General features: G+C 25.2%; 1 protein-coding gene across 1 annotated transcript in view; it reads right to left on the bottom strand.

The window, feature by feature from the left end:
• Positions 1-13,330: 13,330 nt before the first annotated feature.
• Positions 13,331-21,433, bottom strand: part of LOC142228705 (homeobox protein MSX-1) — a 30,522-nt gene continuing 22,419 nt past the window's right edge. Inside the window, exons 2-3 of the mRNA XM_075299201.1 lie at positions 19,941-20,355; positions 13,331-13,831 (exon numbers count right to left, since the gene is read on the bottom strand). Coding sequence (XP_075155316.1) covers positions 13,612-13,831; positions 19,941-20,355 — 635 coding nt within the window. The 3' untranslated portion in view covers positions 13,331-13,611. The remainder of the gene's footprint in view (positions 13,832-19,940; positions 20,356-21,433) is intronic.

Here is a 21,433-nt window from a genome sequence, read left to right as displayed (position 1 = left end):
ATTTTTCCAATAATTAAACGCATGTACATACAAATTTTGACAAAATTTTCTATAAAAATAAAATGTTTACATAATTTTCTATAAAAATAAAATTTTTACATAATTTTAGACAAAATTTTCTATAGAAATACAATTTTGATAAAATTTTCTATAGAAATAAAAAATTTGACAAAATTTTTTATAGAAATACAATTTTCAGAAAATTTTCTATAGAAATAAAATTATGACAAAATTTTCTATAGAACTAGAATTTGGACAAAATTTTTTAAGGAAATAAAATTGTGACAAAATTTTCTTATAGAACTAGAATTTGGACAACATTTTCTATGGAAATAAAATTTTGACAAAATTTTATGTAGAAATAAAAATTTTTTATAGAAATACAATTTTCAGAAAATTTTGACAAAATTTTCTATAGAACTAGAAATTGGACAAAATTTTCTATAGAAATAAAATTTTGGCAAAATTTTCTTATAGAACTAGAATTTGGACAACATTTTCTATAGAAATAAAATTTTGACAAAATTTTATATAGAAATAAAATTTTCAGAAATTTTTTTATAGAAATAAAATTTTGACAAAATTTTCTATAGAACTAGAATTTGGATAAAATTTTCTATACAAATAAAATTTTGACAAAATTTTCTATAGAACTAGAATTTGGACAAAAATTTCTATAGAAATATAATTTTGACAACATTTTCTTATAGAACTAGAATTTGGACAACATTTTCTATAGAAATAAAATTTTGACAAAATTTTATATAGGTTAGATTAGGTTAGGTTAGGTTAGGTGGCAGCCCGATGTATCAGGCCCACTTAGACTATTCAGTCCATTGTGATACAACATTGGTGAACTTCTCTCTTATCACTGAGTGCTGCCCGATTCCATGTTAAGGTCAATGACAAGAGACCTACTTTTTATAGCCGAGTCCGAACGACGTTCCACATTCCAGTGAAACCACTTAGAGAAGCTTTGAAACCCTCATAAATGTCACCAGCATTTCTGAGGTGGGATAATCCACCGCTGAAAAACTCTTTGGTGTTAGGTCGAAGCAGGAATCGCACCCACGACCTTGTGTATGCAAGGCGGGCAAGCTAACCATTGCACCACGGTGGCTCCAAAAAAAAAATATATAGAAATAAAATTTTCAGAAAAATTTTTATAGAAATAAAATTTTCAGAAAATTTTCTCTAGAAATAAAATTTTGACAAAATTTTCTATAGAAATAAAATTTTGACAAAATTTTCTATACAACTAGAATTTGGACAAAATTTTCTATAGACATAAAATTTTGACAACATTTTCTATACAAATAAAATTATGACAAAATTTTCTATAGAACTAGAATTTGGACAAAATTTTCTATAGAAATAAAATTTTGACAAAATGTTCTTATAGAACTAGAATTTGGACAAAATTTTCTATAGAACTAGAATTTTGACAACATTTTCTATAGAAATAAAATTTTGACAAAATTTTATATATGTTAGGTTAGGTTAGGTTAGGTGGCAGCCCGATGTATCAGGCCCACTTAGACTATTCAGTCCATTGTGATACAACATTGGTGAACTTCTCTCTTATCACTGAGTGCAGCCGAGTCCGAACGACGTTCCACATTGCAGTGAAACCACTTAGAGAAGCTTTGAAACACTCAGAAATGTCACCAACATTACTGAGGTGGGATAATCCACCGCTGAAAAACTTTTTGGTGTTAGGTCGAAGCAGGAATCGCACACACGACCTTGTGTATGCAAGGCGGGCAAGCTAACCATTGCACCACTGTGGCTCCCAAAAAAATTATATAGAAATAAAATTTTCAGAAAAATTTTTATAGAAATAAAATTTTCAGAAAATTTTCTCTAGAAATAAAATTTTGACAAAATTTTCTATACAACTAGAATTTGGACAACATTTTCTAGAGAAATAAAATTTTGACAAAATTTTATATAGAAATAAAATTTTCAGAAAATTTTTTATACAAATAAAATTTTCAGAATATTTTCTATAGAAATAAAATTTTGACAAAATTTTGCAAAAATTTTCTATAGAAATAAAATTTTGACTAAATTTTCTACAGAAATAAAATGTTGACAAAATTTTCTATAGCAATAAAAAACTTGACAAAATTTTCTATAGAAATAAAACACTTGACAAAATTTTCTATAGAACTAGAATTTGGACAACATTTTCTAGAGAAATTTATATAGAAATAAATATAGAAATAAAATTTTCAGAAAATTTTTTATACAAATAAAATTTTCAGTATATTTTCTATAGAAATAAAATTTTGACAAAATTTTGCAAAAATTTTCTATAGAAATAAAATTTTGACTAAATTTTCAACAGAAATAAAATTTTGACTAAATTTTCTACAGAAATAAAATTTTGACAAAATTTTCTATAGCAATAAAAAACTTGACAAAATTTTCTAAAGAACTAAAATTTTGATAAATTTTTCTATAGAAATAAAATTTTATTCTGATTATTAATTTTGTTCGGCTTGAGGTCATAGAAACAATCGATTATTGATTTGTTTTAATATTTATTTCCAATATTTCGGTTAGTGCCACTAACCATCTTCTGGGAGTTTGTATTTGAGTTCTTGTGCTGCTGTTTGTTTCGCAATTAGTTCAATAGAAAATTTTGTCAAAATTTTCTATGGAACTAGAATTTGGACAAAATTTTCTATAGAACTAGAATTTGGACAACATTTTCTATAGAATTTTAACCGAATTTCCTATAAAAATAAAATTTTGACAAATTTTTCTATAGAAATAAAATTTTGACAAAATTTTCTATAGAACTCAAATTTTGACAAAATTTTGTATAGAAATAAAATTTTGACTAAATTTTCTATAAAAATAAAATTTTGACAAAATTTCTATGGAAATAAAATTTTAAGAAAATTATTTAAGGAAATAAAATTTTGCAAAAATTTTCTATAGAAATAAAATTTTGACAAAATTTTGCAAAAATTTTCTATAGAACTAACATTTTGACTAAATTTTCTATAGAAATAAAATTTTGACTAAATTTTCTACAGAAATAAAATTTTGACTAAAATTTTCTATAGAAATAAAATTTTCAGAAAATTTTCTATAGAAATTAAATTTTGACTCAAATTTTCTATAGAAATGAAATTTTCAGAAAATTTTCTATAGAAATAAAATTTTCAGAAAATTTTCTATAGAAATAAAATTTTTGAAAGTTTTCTATAGAAATAAATTTTTCAGAAAATTGTTTATAGAAATAAAATTTTTAGAAAATTTTCTATAGAAATTAAATTTTGCCATAATCTTCTATAGAAATAAAGCTTTAACAAAATTTTCAGAAAAATTTCTACAGAAATAAAATTTTTAGAAAATTTTTTATAGAAATAAAATTTTCATAAAATTTTCTATAGAAATACAATTTTCAGAAAATTTTCTATAGAAATAAAATTTTGACAAAATTTTCTATAAAAATAAAATTTTGATTAAATTTTCTACAGAAAAAAATTTTCTATAGAAAAAAAAAATTGACTAAAATTTTCTATAGAAATAAAATTGTCAGAAAATTTGCTATAGAAATAAAATTTTCAGAAAATTTTCTATGGAAATAAAATTGTACAAGTGTAGCTTAACCAACAGAGGAAAAGTATGCTTGTCAAATTTATTTGGGCAAAGCCCTATAGACTGCAAGATGGTTGGATGTACAGCTGTTTCGGAATTACCACATTCCTCTACTTGCAGCAAAACTATCAACCAATTATCAGAATAAATTCGGGTAATTCACTCAACCCAAAGTGAACTGCACTTGAACCTTCCGAAAAAAGGTTTGATAGACGGCTACTGCCTAAACAAATTTGCAAGCATATCTCTTTTCCTTTGCCAAACTCAAATCATCGATTTGAATGTATTTGGCTGGGTTTGTTTTTGAGCGTGTTTCCTCTATCTTCATTCGTTTTGTTTGTTATTGTTGGCTTCTCTTCAATCGTTATTGTTGTTTGTGATCTCAGCTTAAAGCCATGCATTGACTAAACTACAAGTGTAGCTTAACCAACAGAGGAAAAGTATGCTACATTTGTAGTTTAGTCAATGCATGGCTTTAAAAAATTTTGACAAAATTTTCTATAGAAATAAAATTTTGACTAAATTTTCTACTGAAATAAAATTTTCTATAGAAAAAAAAATTATCAGAAAATTTGCTATAGAAATAAAATTTTCAGAAAGTTTTCTATAGAAATAAAATTATGACAAAATTTTCTATAGAAATAAAATTTTCAGAAATTTTGCTATAGAAATACAATTTTTACAAAATTTTCTATAGAAATAAAATGTCGACAAACTTGTCTATAGAAATAAAATTTTGACAAAATTTTCTATAGAAATAAAATTTTCAGAAAATTTTCTATAGAAATAAAAAAAAAATTTCTATAGAAATAAATATTTCAGAAAATTGTTTATAGGAATAAAATTTTCAGAAAATTTTCGATAGAAATAAAATTTTCAGAAAATTTTCTATAGAAATACAATTTTTAGAGAATTTTCTATAGAAATAAAATTTTTAGAGAATTTTCTATAGAAATAAAATTTTTAGAAAATTTTCTATAGAAATAAACTTTTGACTAAAATTTCTACAGCAATAAAATTTTGACTAAAATTTCTACAGAAATAAAATTTTCTACAGCAATAAAATTTTGACTAAAATTTCTACAGAAATAAAATTTTCTATAGAAATAAAATTTTGACTAAAATTTGCTATAAAAATAAAATTTCCAGAAAATTTGCTATACTCGTAGAAATAAAATTTTGACGAAATTTTCTATAGAAATAAAATTTTCAGAAAATTTTCTATAGAAATAAAATTTTTTGAAATTTTTCTATTGAAATATAATTTTTAGAAAATTTTCTATAACAATAAAATTTTCAGAAAATTTTCTATAGAAATAACATTTTTAGAAAATTTTCTATAGAAACAAAATTTTCCGAAAATTGTCTATAGAAATAAAAAATTGACAAAATTTTTGTTAGATATAGAATTATGATTAAATTTTCTATAAATTAAATATTTTTATACCCTCCACCATAGGATGGGGGTATATTAACTTTGTCATTCCGTTTGTAACACATCGAAATATTGCTCTAAGACCCCATAAAGTATATATATTCTGGGTCGTTCTGAAATTCATGTCCGTCCTTCCGTCTGTTGAAATCACGCTAACTTCCGAACGAAACAAGCTATCGACTTGAAACTTGGCACAAGTAGTTGTTATTGATGTACACAGAAAAAAAATTCACGAAAATTTTTCCAATTAAAATTTTAATTGAGTTTTAAAAAAAATTCAATCAAAAATTTAATTGATTCAACAAATTTTTTAATTGAAACAAAAATCAATCACAAAAATTAATAGTATCAATTAATTTTTTAATTGGTTCAATTAATTTTTTAATTGACCTTCAATTAATTTTTTAATTGATACTATCATTTCTGTGATTGAAGACATTTCAATTAAAAAATTAATTGGATCAATTAATTTCGTGATTGAACCAGAAAATTTTTTTTTGTGTGTAGGTAAACCGACGCTCAGATTTGGCTTGCAGAGCCTCTTGGTGGAACAAAATTCATCCGATCCGGTTGAAATGTGGTGTATGGTGTTAGTATATAGTCTCTAACAACCATGCAAAAATTGGTCGATATCGGTCCATAATTATATATAGCCCCCATATAAAGGTCTTGCGGAGCCTTTAGGAGAAGCGAATTTCATCCGATCCAGCTGAAATTTGGTACATGGTGTTAGTATATGGTCTCTAACAACCATGCAGGAATTGGTCCATATCGGTCCATAATTATATGTGGCCCCCATATAAATCGATCCCCAGATTTAACCTTCGGAGCCCTTTGGAAGAGCAAAATTCACCCGATCCGGTTGAAATTTGGTACATTGCGCTAGTATATGGCCGCTAACAACCATGCCAAAATTGGTCCGTATCGGTCTATAGTTTTATATAGCCGATCCCCAAAAATAATCTTCCAAAATAGTAAATAGAAAATTTTGTCAAAATTTTATTTCCATAGAAAATTTTGTCAAACTGAATTATTTACGTATTTAATCTGCCTTTTTTGTTTAATATATACCCCGTATGGACTAACTTGCAATTGAGAAGACGGTGTTAAGAAGTTTTAAGATACCTTGCCCTCGGCAAGTGTTACCGCAACCCAATTAATTCGATTATGGATGACAGTCTTTAGTACAAGTTTTTATGCAACCCATGGTGGAGGGTACATAAGATTCGGCCTGGCCGATCTTACGGCCGTATATACTTGTGAAAAATTTTATTTTTTTTTTAATTTCGGTCATACGATCAAAGTCCGTTGAAATAATATCCAGAAAAAAAATCTGGCAAGTATATACGAGTATAGTAATTCCTTTTTATCCGTTAAAAATCTGCATTAAAATATTTTGTTAGCTTTAAAAAAAGCAAATAGCTGTAATCATTATTTTTTGTACAAAGCGGGTAAAAAAGGTGTAAATAGAAAAATCCCTTGGATATATGCAATAGTGGCAGTACAGTTGAAGTACTAGTAAATTTTCCCCATTTGAGCGTTTAATATAAATGCAATGAATGAATAACCAATGATGATTGCTATGATGAGAGTAAAAAAATCAGAATGAATAGAATTGCAGAGTAAAGAAAAACTTGCATTTTTTTGCTACATCTTTCAAAAGTTTTCCAACGCTAATTAGAAAATACTTGAGCGGATGTGAAAAAAAAAACAGCAAAACCTCAGACAGACTAACGAAGCCAAAGTAAAATGGATTCCAAGCTGTTGAACATTTTGAAATGCAGTAAAAACTTAACAATTTTTTGTATAAGGCCAACATTATTGATGAGCTAGTACGAGTAAACTGCCATCGATCTATAATAAATGCCAATTAATGAGTTACAAAATACAATGCTGGTTAACCGTTAGTAAGTACCAGCAATTAATTGTATAAGGGATCAATTTGAATGAATCTGGTTTTGTGGTTTTCACTTTCGTTTGCCACAAACGTTTTGGGAATATTTAATCTCAAAACGGTTATAGTCAAGGGGGACTTTCATCCACAATTTCTAAATGTCAATTTATGTTTACTAAACTGTCACATTCATTGACAAAAAAAGTTCACAGTAGTCAGACAAAGGCGAAAAGCCGAAGTGAGGTTGGTTCAGTGGCACATCATTTATGCCTCAGAGCGCAAATACAATTTAGAACATTTTTCCAAACGGAATAAATAACAAAAAGGAATGCTGTTTCCCACCACCCACCCACCCACACACAACACGTAACAGCTTCATTTTAAATAATAAACGCCCGCCCTCTTTTTCCAGTTGCATTGGCTGTTCTTCTTGTATCTCGTTTAGATTCAAATGGAAAATTTGTTTCAAGTCCTTGAAACATAAAACCGTATAGACTGTGGAACAGAAGTTAACAAAAGTTTACTTCTCTTCTGCCTCTGAACCATTCTTCCTGCGGCTTTTAACATTGGCAAGTGGAAGCGTTATCATTATTATGCAGTTTGTCTCTGCTGGCTGGTTTACTAGGCAAATATTGGAGCAAAATGAAATTTTGAGAAAATTTCCTATAGAAATTAAATTTTGAGAAAATTTCCTATAGAAATGAAATTTTGACAAAATTTCCTATAGAAATAAAATTCTGAGAAAAATATAGAAATTAAATTTTAAGAAAATTTCCTATAGAAATGACATTTTGAGAAAATTTCCTATAGAACTGAAATTTTGATAAAATTTCCTATAGAAATTAAATTTTGAGAAATTTCCTATAGAAATGAAATTTTGAGAAAATTTCTTATAGAAATTAAATTTTAACAAAATTTCCTATAGAAATGAAATTTTGAAAAAAATTCTTATAGAAATGAAATGTTGACAAAATTTCCTATAGAAATGAAATTTTGATAAAATTTCCTATAGAAATGAAATTTTGACAAAATTTCTTATGGAAAGGAAATTTTGAAAAAAAAAATCCTATAGAAATGAAATTTTGACAAAATTTCCTATAGAAATGAAATTTTGACAGAATTTTCTATAGATATTAAATTTTGAGAAAAGTTTCTATTGAAATGAAATGTTGACAAAATTTCCTATATAAGTGAAATTTTGGGAAAATTTCCTACAGAAATGAAATTTTGAGAAAATTTCCTATAGAAATGAAATTTTGAGAAAATTTCCTATAGAAATGAAATTTTGACAAAATTTCCTATAGAAATAAAATTTTGAGAATATTTCTTATATAAATGAAATTTTGAAAAAAATTTCCTATAGAAATGAAATTTTAACAAAATTTCCTATAGAAATTAAATTTTGACAAAATTTCCTATGCAAATGAAATTTTGAAAAAATATCTTAAAGAAATGAATTTTGACAAAATTTCCTATAGAAATGAAATTTTGGCAAAATTTTCTATAGAAATGAAATTTTGACAAAATTTCCTATAGAAATGGCACTTTGACAAAATGTCTTATAGAAATGAAATTTTGACCAAATTTTCTATAGAAATGAAATTTTCAGAAAATTTCTTATATAAATGAAATTTTGAAAAAAATTTCCTATAGAAATGAAATTTTAACAAAATTTCCTACAGACATGAAATTTTGACAAAATTTCCTATAGAAATGAAATTTTGAAAAAAATATCTTAAAGAAATGAATTTTGATAAAATTTCCTATAGAAATGAAATTTTGACAAAATTTCGTATACAAATGAAATTTTGAGAAAATTTCCTATAAAAATGAAATTTTTAGAAAATTTGCTATAACAATGAAATTTTGAGAAAATTTCCTATAGAAATTAAAGTTGGTAAAATTTCCTAAAAGAATGAAAATTTTGACAAAAATTTCCTATAGAAATGAAATTTTGGCAAAATTTCTTATAGAAATAAAATTTTGACAAAATTTCTTATAGAAATAAATTTTATGACAAAATTTATTATAGAAATAAAATGTTGACAAAATTTCCTAAAGAAATGATATTTTGACAAAATTTCCTATAGAAATGAAATTTTCAGAAAATTTCCTATAAAAATGAAATTTTAACAAAATTTCCTATAGAAATGAAATTTTGACAAAATTTCCTATAGAAATGAAATTTTCAGAAAATTTCCTATAGAAATGAAATTTTAACAAAATTTCCTATAGAAATGAAATTTTGTCAAAATTTCCTATAGAAATGAAATTATGACAAAATTTTCTATAGAAATAAAAATTTTGACAAAATTTCCTATAAAAATGAAATTTTGACAAAATTTCCTATAGAAATGAAATTTTGACAAAATTTCCTATAGAAATGAAATTTTGATAAAATTTCCAATAGAAATGAAATTTTGATAAAATTTCCAATAGTAATGAAATTTTGACAAAATTTCTTATATAAATGAAATTTTGACAAAATTTATTATAGAAATAAAATTTTAACAAAATTTCTTATAGAAATGAAATTTTGAGAAAATTTCCTATAGAAATGAAATTTTGAGAAAATTTCCTATAGAAATGAAATTTTGAGAAAATTTCCTATAGAAATGAAATTTTGAGAAAATTTCCTATAGAAATGAAATTTTGAGAAAATTTCCTATAGAAATGAAATTTTAACAAATTTTCCTACACAAATGAAATTTTAACAAAATTTCCTATAGAAATGAAATTTTGACAAAATTTATTATAGAAATGAAATTTCGGGAAAATTTCCTATAGAATTAAATTTTGAGAAAAATTTCTATAGAAATTAAGTTTTGAGAAAATTTTCTATAGAAATGAAATTTTGACAAAATTTCCTATAGAAATGAAATTTTGGAAAAATTTCTTATAGGAATGAAATTTTGACAAAATTTCCTATAGAAATTAAATTTTGAGAAAATATCCTATAAAAATGAAAGTTTGACAATATTTCCTATAGAGATGAAATTTCGACAAAATTTCCTAAAGAAATGAAATTTTGATAAAATTTCCAATAGAAATGAAATTTTGAAAAAAATTCCTATAGAAATGAAATTTTGACAAAATTTCCTATAGAAATTAAATTTTGAAAAAAATTCCTATAGAAATGAAATTTTGAGAAAATTTCCTATAGAAATGAAATTTAAAAACATTTCAAATGAAATTTTGACAAAATTTCCTATAGCAATGAAATTTTCAGAAAATTTCATACAGAAATGAAATTTTGACATAAATTTCCTATATTTAGAAATGAAATTTCAAGAAAATTTCCTATAGAAATGAAATTGTGAGAAAATTTCCTATAGAAATGAAATCCTGAGAACATTTCCTATAGAAATGAAATTTTGAGAAAATTTCCTATAGAATGAAATTTTAACAAAATTTCTTATAGAAATAAAATTTGGACAAAATTTCCTATAGAAATGACATTTTGACAAAATTTCTTATAGAAATAAAATTTTGACAAAATTTCCTATATAAATGAAATTTTGGGAAAATTTCCTAAAAAAATGAAACTTTGAGAAAATTTCCTATAGAAATGAAATTTTGGGAAATTTTTCTCTAGAAATGAAATTTTGAGAAAATTTCCTATAGAAATGAAATTTTGAGAAAATTTCCTATAGAAATGAAATTTTGAGAAAATTTCCTATAGAAATGAAATTTTGAGAAAATTTCCTATAGAAATTAAATTTTGAGAAAATTTCCTACAGAAATGAAATTTTGACAAAATTTTCTGTAGAAATTAAGTTTTGAGAAAATTTTCTATAGAAATGAAATCTTGACAAAATTTCCTATAGAAATGAAATTTTGGAAAAATTTCTTATAGGAATGAAATTTTGACAAAATTTCCTATAGAAATTAAATTTTGAGAAAATATCCTCTAGAAATGAAATTTTGAGAAAATTTCCTATAGAAATGAAATTTTAAAAAATTTTCCTACACAAATGAAATTTTGACAAAATTTCCTATAGCAATGAAATTTTCAGAAAATTTCATACAGAAATGAAATTTTGACATAAATTTCCTATATTTAGAAATGAAATTTCAAGAAAATTTCCTATAGAAATGAAATTGTGAGAAAATTTCCTATAGAAATGAAATTCTGAGAACATTTCCTATAGAAATGAAATTTTGAGAAAATTTCCTATAGAATGAAATTTTAACAAAATTTCTTATAGAAATAAAATTTGGACAAAATTTCCTATAGAAATGACATTTTGACAAAATTTCTTATAGAAATAAAATTTTGACAAAATTTCCTATATAAATGAAATTTTGGGAAAATTTCCTAAAAAAATGAAACTTTGAGAAAATTTCCTATAGAAATGAAATTTTGAGAAAATTTCCTATAGAAATGAAATTTTGAGAAAATTTCCTATAGAAATGAAATTTTGAGAAAATTTCCTATAGAAATGAAATTTTGAGAAAATTTCCTATAGAAATGAAATTTTGAGAAAATTTCCTATAGAAATGAAATTTTGAGAAAATTTCCTATAGAAATGAAATTTTGAGAAAATTTCCTATAGAAATGAAATTTTGACAAAATATCTAATAGAAAGTAAATTTTGACCAAATTTATTATAGAAATAAAATGTTGACAAAATTTATTGTAAAAATAAAATGTTGACAAAATTTCGTAAAGAAATGATATTTTGACAAAATTTCCTATAGCAATGAAATTTTGACAAAATTTCCTATAGAAATGAAATTTTGGCAAAATTTCCTATAGAAATGAAATTTTGAAAAAAAGTTCTTATAGATAAGGAAATTTTGGCAAAATTTCCTATAGAAATGAAATCTTGAAAAAATTTCCTATAGAAATGAAATTTTGACAAAATTTCCTATAGAAATGAAATTTTGGCAAAATTTCTTAAAGAAGTAACATATTGACAAAATTTTCTATAGAAATGAAATTTTGACTAAATTTTGAGAAAATTTCTTAAAAAATGAAATATTAACAAAATTTCATGAAGAAGTGAAATTTTGGCTAAATGTCATATAGAAATTTTTGTTCCAGGACAATTTCCGCAATATCTGGATACTATTCCGATTGTTATGTTACACACGATGGCGATTAATTCTTTTTTGCTTTTATTTTGGAGTAGTAACAAAATTGGAGATATTTTGCATTACAAGTTTGGTTCAATAAGTATTTGTCGTCTCTGCGTGATACGAGCACGCAGAGAAGGAATATTATCACCCAAAATATGGTTCAAGAGCAAAATGTTATTTTTGGATGGTTAACATGACTCTTTTTGTGTTGAAAATTCATCACGAAGTCGACAGTTGCGACGTCAAAAGTCGACTTTTCAATCATCGCAAAAATCACCGTAACGGCACAACCCTTTCGTTTTCATCGACCGTGCGGTCAAAATAAATGCCGGAAATGTGCTAAAGACAGTATTGAAGACACGGGCAGATAAACATTTTGGCCGAAGAGTAAGGTTGGCCCTAAAACATACCAAAGTTTCGATCATCTTACGAGGGCGCTTCGCTGGTAATGAACCAAAATACCACTTTCGTGCAACGTGTGACGGCTTTATCGGCCATTTGAAAAAATCTAAACTGATTCTATTATTTTCGACATTTTTGGCTTTTGAAGAATAAATTTAAAAAAAAAATAACATAGCGCTTAGTTAGTTGCTTTAAATATAAGCCACCGCGAATTCGCTGCGTACCTTCCATGATGAATCGAAGGTAAATCCCTGATCCCTGAAAATTCTCCAACCTTATGGTCTTATCCTCGTAACCTACAATGCAAATGAAACCTAGATTGTCTTCGTTATCCATCAATAATCTGTCCCCATTTTAATACCTCCATAGCTTCTGCATGGAGTATCATCGTTTCATTAAAAAAAAAAAATAATAACAAATGTTGGTATTTTGTTGGTTTTGTTTCGAACGGAAGTCAAAAGTGCTTCAGTCTATCACTAATGAGCAGATAATCGACATTACAATGTTTTTGATTTTCCATTTCATGAATCATGGGCCATGGGCCATGGGGGGTTAATGTGAACAGCCCCAGGGGTAGGAGATGATGTGGGTGGTGGAGTATTGCTGTATAAAAGTTTCAATGACTCCTTGAAAGGACTCACTCCCCCCCACCGCATGTAATCATTATTTTCTCGTAATTGTTGGCATTGAAGATGAGAGGAGAAAATATCGAAATGAACGTTGGTTGGTGGTTTATGGATGGCCAGTAAGAAATAAGGCAACATTTTATATACCATATATGAAAGGGAAGTTTTCAAGGATTGTGGAGTTATAAAGCAGAAAAGACCATTACCATTGAATACAGTAGTCATGTGTGATGATCCATGCTATTATGGATATGGCTAAAGAATAAAATAAAATAATTATCAATTATATTTATTTTTTTTTTAATTATTTTTATTTAATAGTTTACATTACATCTAATTGGTATTCTATGGAATTTAAATCAAAAAGAAAACGAAATAATAAGCTGGTATTGCACAATTTTTGGCATCCACTAAACCCATCTATTTACAAAATATTTAAAAATTAATTAACAAATATTTTCCATTTCAACTAATTTCATTTCGTTGGCCAAAATATTCGATTTCTCTTTGGGCCCTCATACAGTTAGTTGATACGGGGTGTGCCTAGAACTCTGCTTTTAAAGGGGACATCCATGCACATAGCCAACATTACGGAATAGGGCTGCCGCTGCTGCTGATGTTAAGAAATTGCAGGGATTGCTGGTGTTAAATGTCGATAAACCGGGAGGACAACAACCTAATGGATTTCCCGATCCATCAGCAGCATATTCCTTTTCCATGGTGGCTTGGTGTCTCAGTTGTTCCAAACGTAATTGGTTTTGACGTTTCCATTTAGTTCTGGAACAAGAAAGAAAATTAAGAGAGATTTATGAGATTGTCGAAAAAAAAAATACAAAACTGCAAAATTGTCTATAAAAAGGTGTAAAATTGTGATTAACAGCCTGTTTCTGTATGTCGAACGAGCTCTATCGATCGACTGAAATGTACACAAACAGCTGATTTTTCGTTATAATTTCAGCTGTTTGTTTCCATTTCAGTCGATCGATAGAGCTCGTTCGACATACAGAAACAGGCTGTAAATTCTATTAAATGATTCGACAAGTTTCTTTTACTGAAATGTCCACTATCCATAAGAAATTCATAGCTAGATTTGGCAAAGCAAATTTTATGGGGCGTTGTTATCGATTGTATACATTTTGCTCCCCATAAGAAATACATGGCAATAGTGTGTTATTGGGCCGAAAATGTCATCTCCCCTAAAAGGCCGGTATGCACCTCTATCGCTACCCATAAGAAATGCATTGCTATATTTGCTAGCGAAAATTCCGTGAGGCATTGTTATCGACTGTTAACATTGTGCTTTCATAAGAAATGTGTACATAGGAAGACTCTATTGTCGGCATGTAACAAGAAATTTCGCAACCAGTGTTGCCAATATTTGGGATTTTCCCCCAAATTGGGGATATTTTTTCGTGAATGGAAACGAAATTTCTGAGTTGGAGACTTGGGGATTTGTTGGGGAATTTCCATAAATTTGGGGATTTTTTCGATAATTCGAGATAATCTTTTTTAATAAAATTTTATTTCTATACAACATTTTCTCAAAATTTTATTCCCATCTAGAAAATTTTGTCATTATGCAAATTTTAGTCAAAATTTTATTTCTATAGAAAATTTTGTCAAAATTTTATTTCTATAGAAAATTTTCTCAAAATTTTATTTCTTTAGAAAATTTTCACAAAATTTTATTTCTATAGAAAATTTTGTTAAATTTTTTTTTCTATAGAAAATTTTGTTAACATTTTATTTCTATAGAAAATTTTCTCAAAATTTTATTTCTAAAGAAAACTTTGTTAAATTTTTTTTTCTATAGAAAATTTTGTTATATTTTATTTCTGTAGAAAATTTTTTCAAATTTTTATTTCTATGTAGAAAATTTTCTCAAGATTTTATTTTTATATAGAAAATTTTGTCAGAAGTTTTTTTTCTATAGAAAATTTATGAAATACCTCTTTGCAAAAACTACCAAACAATACAAAAATCTGCCATTTCTGGTAGAATTCTACCAACTTTGGCAACGTGTTATCATCCAAATTTACTACTTGAATATTTAGAAGTAAATTTTCGTTCATAAATACAAGGTGACCGAACTCTCATTTTCATATCTCCAGCATTTGGAAGACGATTAGAGTCTCTTGGTGTTCTGGTTCGAATTCTTGATCTTATTGCAGCTTGCTAGATTTGACAAAATTTATATTTTTAAAGCATTACTATTTTATTCTACAACAAAGCCTTTTGCTTTATTTTTTTTTTTTCAAACAAACTTGTCAAAAATGAATTGGGGATTTTTGTGAGGAATTTTAGTTTAAATTGGGAATTTTTGGGGACGAAAGTATCATAATTTAGGGACAAGAGCCAGAAAAATACTGGCAAACACTGTTCGCCACAGCTGCATACCGGGCTAAAGATGCAAACATATTTGGCTCTAAAGACCAATATGCAGTTCTTGAAATATTTTATCGACTTTTTAACATTTTCTACCATACATGGCATACTGTGTTATTGCTGCGAAAACGAATTAACCGGAAAAGATACCGGACACTAAAGCTCTGTAGGCTGCTATTAGCCGATTTTTAAAATATTTTCTACATTAAAGCTCCGTTACACCTTTAGCGGAAATTTCGTTTACATGCCAATAACACAGTTTTGCAATGTTTTTCTTATGAGAGTAAAATGAAAACAATCGGTAATAACACCTCAGGGAATTTTCCTTCGCAAATATATAGCAATGTATTTCTTATGTGAAGCGGAAATTTCGGCTAGATGTACATACCGGCCTTAAGAAGCATATCAAGGAACTGTATTATCGGTATGTAAAAAGAATTTTTACAAGAGTTGCATACACGGTTGCCACATTTTGTAGAATTCCACCAAAAATGTTAGATTTTTTACTGTTTGGTAGAATTCTTGCAGGTTTGGTAGATTTCCTTCCAAACTAAGAGGTACTTTAATTTTCTATGGAAATAAAATTTTGACAAAATTTTCTATAGAAATAAAATTTTGACAAAGTTTTCTATAAAAATAAAATTTTTACAAAATTTTCTATAGAAATCAAAATTTGACAAAATTTTCTATAGACATAAAATTTTGACAAAATTTTCTATAGAAATAAAATTTTGACAAAATTTTCTATAAAAATAAAATTTTTACAAAATTTTCTATAGAAATCAAATTTTGACAAAATTTTCTATAGAAATCAAATTTTGACAAAATTTTTTATAGAAATAAAATTTTGACAAAATTTTCTATAGAAATACAATTTTGACAAAATTTTGTATAGAAATTAAATTTTGACAAGATTTCCTATAGAAATAAAATTTTGGCAAAAATTTTCTATAGAAATAAAAGTTTGACAAAACTTTCTATAAAAATACAATTTTGACAAATTTTCTATTGAAATAAAATTTTGACAAAATTTCCTATAGATATAAATTTTTGACAAAATTTCCTATAGAAATAAAATTTTGACAAAATTTTCTATAGAAATAAAATTTTGACAAAATTTTCTATAAAAATAAAATTTTAACAAAATTTTCTATAGAAATAAAATTTTGACAAAATTGTCTATAGAAATAACATTTTGATAAAAAATTCTATAGAAATAACAAATTTTATTGTCATAGAAATAAACTTTTGACAAAATTTGCTATAAAAATAAACTTTTGCCAAATTTTCTATAGAAATAACATTTTGACAAAATTTTCTTTAGAAATAAAATGTTGAAAAAATTTTCTATAGAAATTAAATTTTGACAAAATTTTCAATAGAAATAAAATTTTGACAAAATTATCTATAGAAATAAAATTTTAATAAAATTTTCTATAAAAATAAAAATTTGACAATTATTTATAGAAATAAAATTTTGACAAAATTTTCTATAGCAATTAAAATGTTGACAAAATTTTCTATAGAAATAAAATTTTGACAAAATTTTCTATAGAAATAAAATTTTGACAAAATTTTCTATAGAAATAAAATGTTGACAAAATTTTCTAAAGAAACAAAATTTTGACAACATTTTCTATAGAAATAACTTTTTGACAAAATTTCCTATAGAAATAACATTTTGATAAAAAATTCTATAGAAATAACAAATTTTATTGCCATAGAAATAAAGTTTTTACAAAATTTGTATAAAAATAAACTTTTGTCAAAATTTTCTATAGAAATAAATTTTTGACAAAATTTTCTATAGAAATAAAATGTTGAGAAATTTTTCTATAGAAAAAATATTTTGACAAAATTCTCTATAGAAATAAAATTTTGACAAAATTTTCTATAGAAATAAAATTTTGACAAAATTTTCTATAAAAATAAAATTTTTACAAAATTTTCTATAGAAATCAAATTTTGACAAAATTTTCTATAGAAATCAAATTTTGACAAAATTTTTTATAGAAATAAAATTTTGACAAAATTTTCTATAGAAATACAATTTTGACAAAATTTTGTATAGAAATTAAATTTTGACAAGATTTCCTATAGAAATAAAATTTTGGCAAAAATTTTCTATAGAAATAAAAGTTTGACAAAACTTTCTATAAAAATACAATTTTGACAAATTTTCTATTGAAATAAAATTTTGACAAAATTTCCTATAGATATAAATTTTTGACAAAATTTCCTATAGAAATAAAATTTTGACAAAATTTTCTATAGAAATAAAATTTTGACAAAATTTTCTATAAAAATAAAATTTTAACAAAATTTTCTATAGAAATAAAATTTTGACAAAATTGTCTATAGAAATAACATTTTGATAAAAAATTCTATAGAAATAACAAATTTTATTGTCATAGAAATAAACTTTTGACAAAATTTGCTATAAAAATAAACTTTTGCCAAATTTTCTATAGAAATAACATTTTGACAAAATTTTCTTTAGATATAAAATGTTGAAAAAATTTTCTATAGATATTAAATTTTGACAAAATTTTCAATAGAAATAAAATTTTGACAAAATTATCTATAGAAATAAAATTTTAATAAAATTTTCTATAAAAATAAAAATTTGACAATTATTTATAGAAAAAAAAATTTGACAAAATTTTCTATAGCAATTAAAATGTTGACAAAATTTTCTATAGAAATAAAATTTTGACAAAATTTTCTATAGAAATAAAATTTTGACAAAATTTTCTATAGAAATAAAATGTTGACAAAATTTTCTAAAGAAACAAAATTTTGACAACATTTTCTATAGAAATAACTTTTTGACAAAATTTCCTATAGAAATAACATTTTGATAAAAAATTCTATAGAAATAACAAATTTTATTGCCATAGAAATAAAGTTTTTACAAAATTTGTATAAAAATAAACTTTTGTCAAAATTTTCTATAGAAATAAATTTTTGACAAAATTTTCTATAGAAATAAAATGTTGAGAAATTTTTCTATAGAAAAAATATTTTGACAAAATTCTCTATAGAAATAAAATTTTGGCAAAATTTCCTATAGAAATAAAATTTTGACAAAATTGTCTATACAAATAAAATTTTGACAAACTTTTCTATACAAATAAAATTTTTACAAAATTTTCTATAGAAATAAAATATTGACAAAATTTTCTATAGATATAAAAGTTTGACAAAACTTTCTTTAAAAATACAATTTAGACAAAATTTTCTATAGAAATAAAATTTTGACAAAATTTTCTATAGAAATAAAATGTTGAGAAAATTTTCTATAGAAAAAATATTTTGACAAAATTCTCTATAGAAATAAAATTTTGACAAAATTTTCTATAGAAATAAAATTTTGACAAAATTTTCTATAGAAATAAAATTTTGACAAAATTTTCTATAGAAATAAAATTTTGACAAAAATTTCTATAGAAAAAAAATTTTGACAACATTTTCTACATATATATAAAATGTTCACAAAATTTTCTATAGTAATAACATTTTGACAACATTTTCTTTAGAAATAAAATTTTGACAAAATTTTCTATAGAAATAAAATTTTGACAAAATTTTCTATAGAAATAAAATGTTGAGAAAATTTTCTATAGAAAAAATATTTTGACAAAATTCTCTATAGAAATAAAATTTTGACAAAATTTTCTATAGAAATAAAATTTTGACAAAATTTCCTATAGAAATACAATGTTGACAAAATTTTCTATACAAATAATATTGGCAAAATGTTCTATAGAAATAAATTTTTGACAACATTTTCTATAGTAGTAAAATCTTGACAAAATTTTCTATAGAAATAACATTTTGGCAAAATTTTCTATAGAAATAAAATTTTGGCAAAAATTTTCTATAGAAATAAAAGTTTGACAAAACTTTCTATAAAAATACAATTTTGACAAATTTTCTATAGAAATATAATTTTGACAAAATTTCCTATAGATATAAATTTTTGACAAAATTTCCTATAGAAATAAAATTTTGACAAATTTTTCTATAGAAATAAAATTTTGACTAAATTTTTTATAGAAATAACCTTTTGATAAATTTTTTTATAGAAATAACATTTTGATAAAAAATTCTATAGAAATAACAAATTTTGTTGCCATAAAAATAAACTTTTGCCAAATTTTCTATTGAAATAACATTTTGACAAAATTTTCTATAGAAATAACATTTTGACAAAATTTTCTATAGAAATGAAATATCGATAAAATTTTCTGTAGAAATAAAATATTTTCTATAGAAATAAAATTTTGACAAAATTTGCTATAAAAATAAACTTTTGACAAAATTTTCTATAGAAATAAAATTTTGACAACATTTTCTATAGAAATAAAATTTTGACAAAATTTTCTATAGAAATAAAATTTTGACAAAATTTAGTTTTCACAGTCCCTATTCTAATTCCACTTTGGAATAATACCTAATCGAAACATATTCATTTTGTAAAGGTATTTTTCCTACTCACCTTCTATTTTGATACCAGGTTTTCACTTGCGTTTCTGATAAATTCAGAGTCTCTGCCACATCACTACGATCGGCCACACTTAAATATTTCTGACAGCGAAATTTTCTTTCTAAATACGCCAACTGGGCATGGGTAAAAGCGGTGCGTCTGCGTCTGGGTTTTCGACCACTCTTTACCAAACTCAATTTTGGATCACCCAGAAAGCTGGAATGTGATGGAGGCTGGGTATGACCATTAGAGGAGGATGGGTCATTGTCATTTTGATAAGGCGAAGGCGAATCCAAACTTGATTCATTAAAGTGACCATTTGTCATAGAATTTCCACCACCACTATAATGACAATTTAAAGCTTCCGAATCTGGAGATGAACGATCTTCAATGTCTATATCCGAATTATTGTCCGATAGATCAGAATCTGGAAGATAAATAAAAAAATTGGAATGTTATTGATTAAGGCATGTGTCGTGGTATTCTTCACAAGTTTCTGATTGGCCATCCTGTGGTGTACCACGTGTAAACGCTTAACCACCTATAAAGCCTTAAGCAAATGGGTTTATTTTTTGGATTAAAAATAATCATTTGTTGGACCCCTTTTGAGCTCTGTGTGAGACCACTCATCACTAGCCTCCATTTCATCAGCAATCATTAGAAGATAATTCTCACACAATTCCATCAATTCAATTCTCTTAATGCATTTTGAAGTGGGCGTTTGTCGATGTCTACCATACGTTTGCTTTCAAAGCCACTTCACATATAACTCACCACTCATCCATCATCCATTCATTTATGCAATCATATCTGCCCAATGGAAGAAGGATAAAGTGGAGCGTTGTGAACAGTTTGTGGATAGTCAATCAGTTAGCCAGGCAGTCATCTTCAGCCTTGGTATCTTCCACTGCCATCCCATTATTATCGAGTGTTTTGCATATCCCTATGTGGCCATTGTGAATCTCTCATTTACCCAGGGGTTTCCAGGAAATATCAATCCACCAGGCCAGGCAAGCGTGTATGTAAAAATAGCGAATAATTTTTGTTATTTTTATCGTGGCATTCATTTTTGTATCCTGTCTGTGGTTAAATGTGGCATGTGGCCTTTTTGGCAGACGGATATTTCTTTTTCTAATAGAGGACACAGCTGGATTCATTATGTTCACGTGTACTATGGCAAACAATTTCAAGTAAAAAGGTCAAAAGAGTGTGCTTCGAAATTATAGAAGAATTTGTTAACTTATGAATGCGATGACGTCTTCAAAAGTACCAAAAATTATGGAAGACATGAATGGAATTTTGAAAATCTTATTGTGTGGCAATGGATGATTATGTGTGGGAGTCTTTCAAGGACTCCATCAGATAATAATGAGGTAAAAGGTTATTTTATGTGCATTTATATCATCGATAAATCTATTGTTGAATGAATTTCAATAGATTTGGGTTTCCACTTGTGATAAGTAGTTAAAAAAAAATTCTATAGGAATAAGATTTTGAAAAAAAAA

This window comes from Haematobia irritans, chromosome 3 (assembly GCF_050003625.1).
Source record: "Haematobia irritans isolate KBUSLIRL chromosome 3, ASM5000362v1, whole genome shotgun sequence".
In the NCBI taxonomy this organism is placed as follows: domain Eukaryota; kingdom Metazoa; phylum Arthropoda; class Insecta; order Diptera; family Muscidae; genus Haematobia; species Haematobia irritans.
This window is presented reverse-complemented; position numbering and strand designations above follow the sequence as displayed.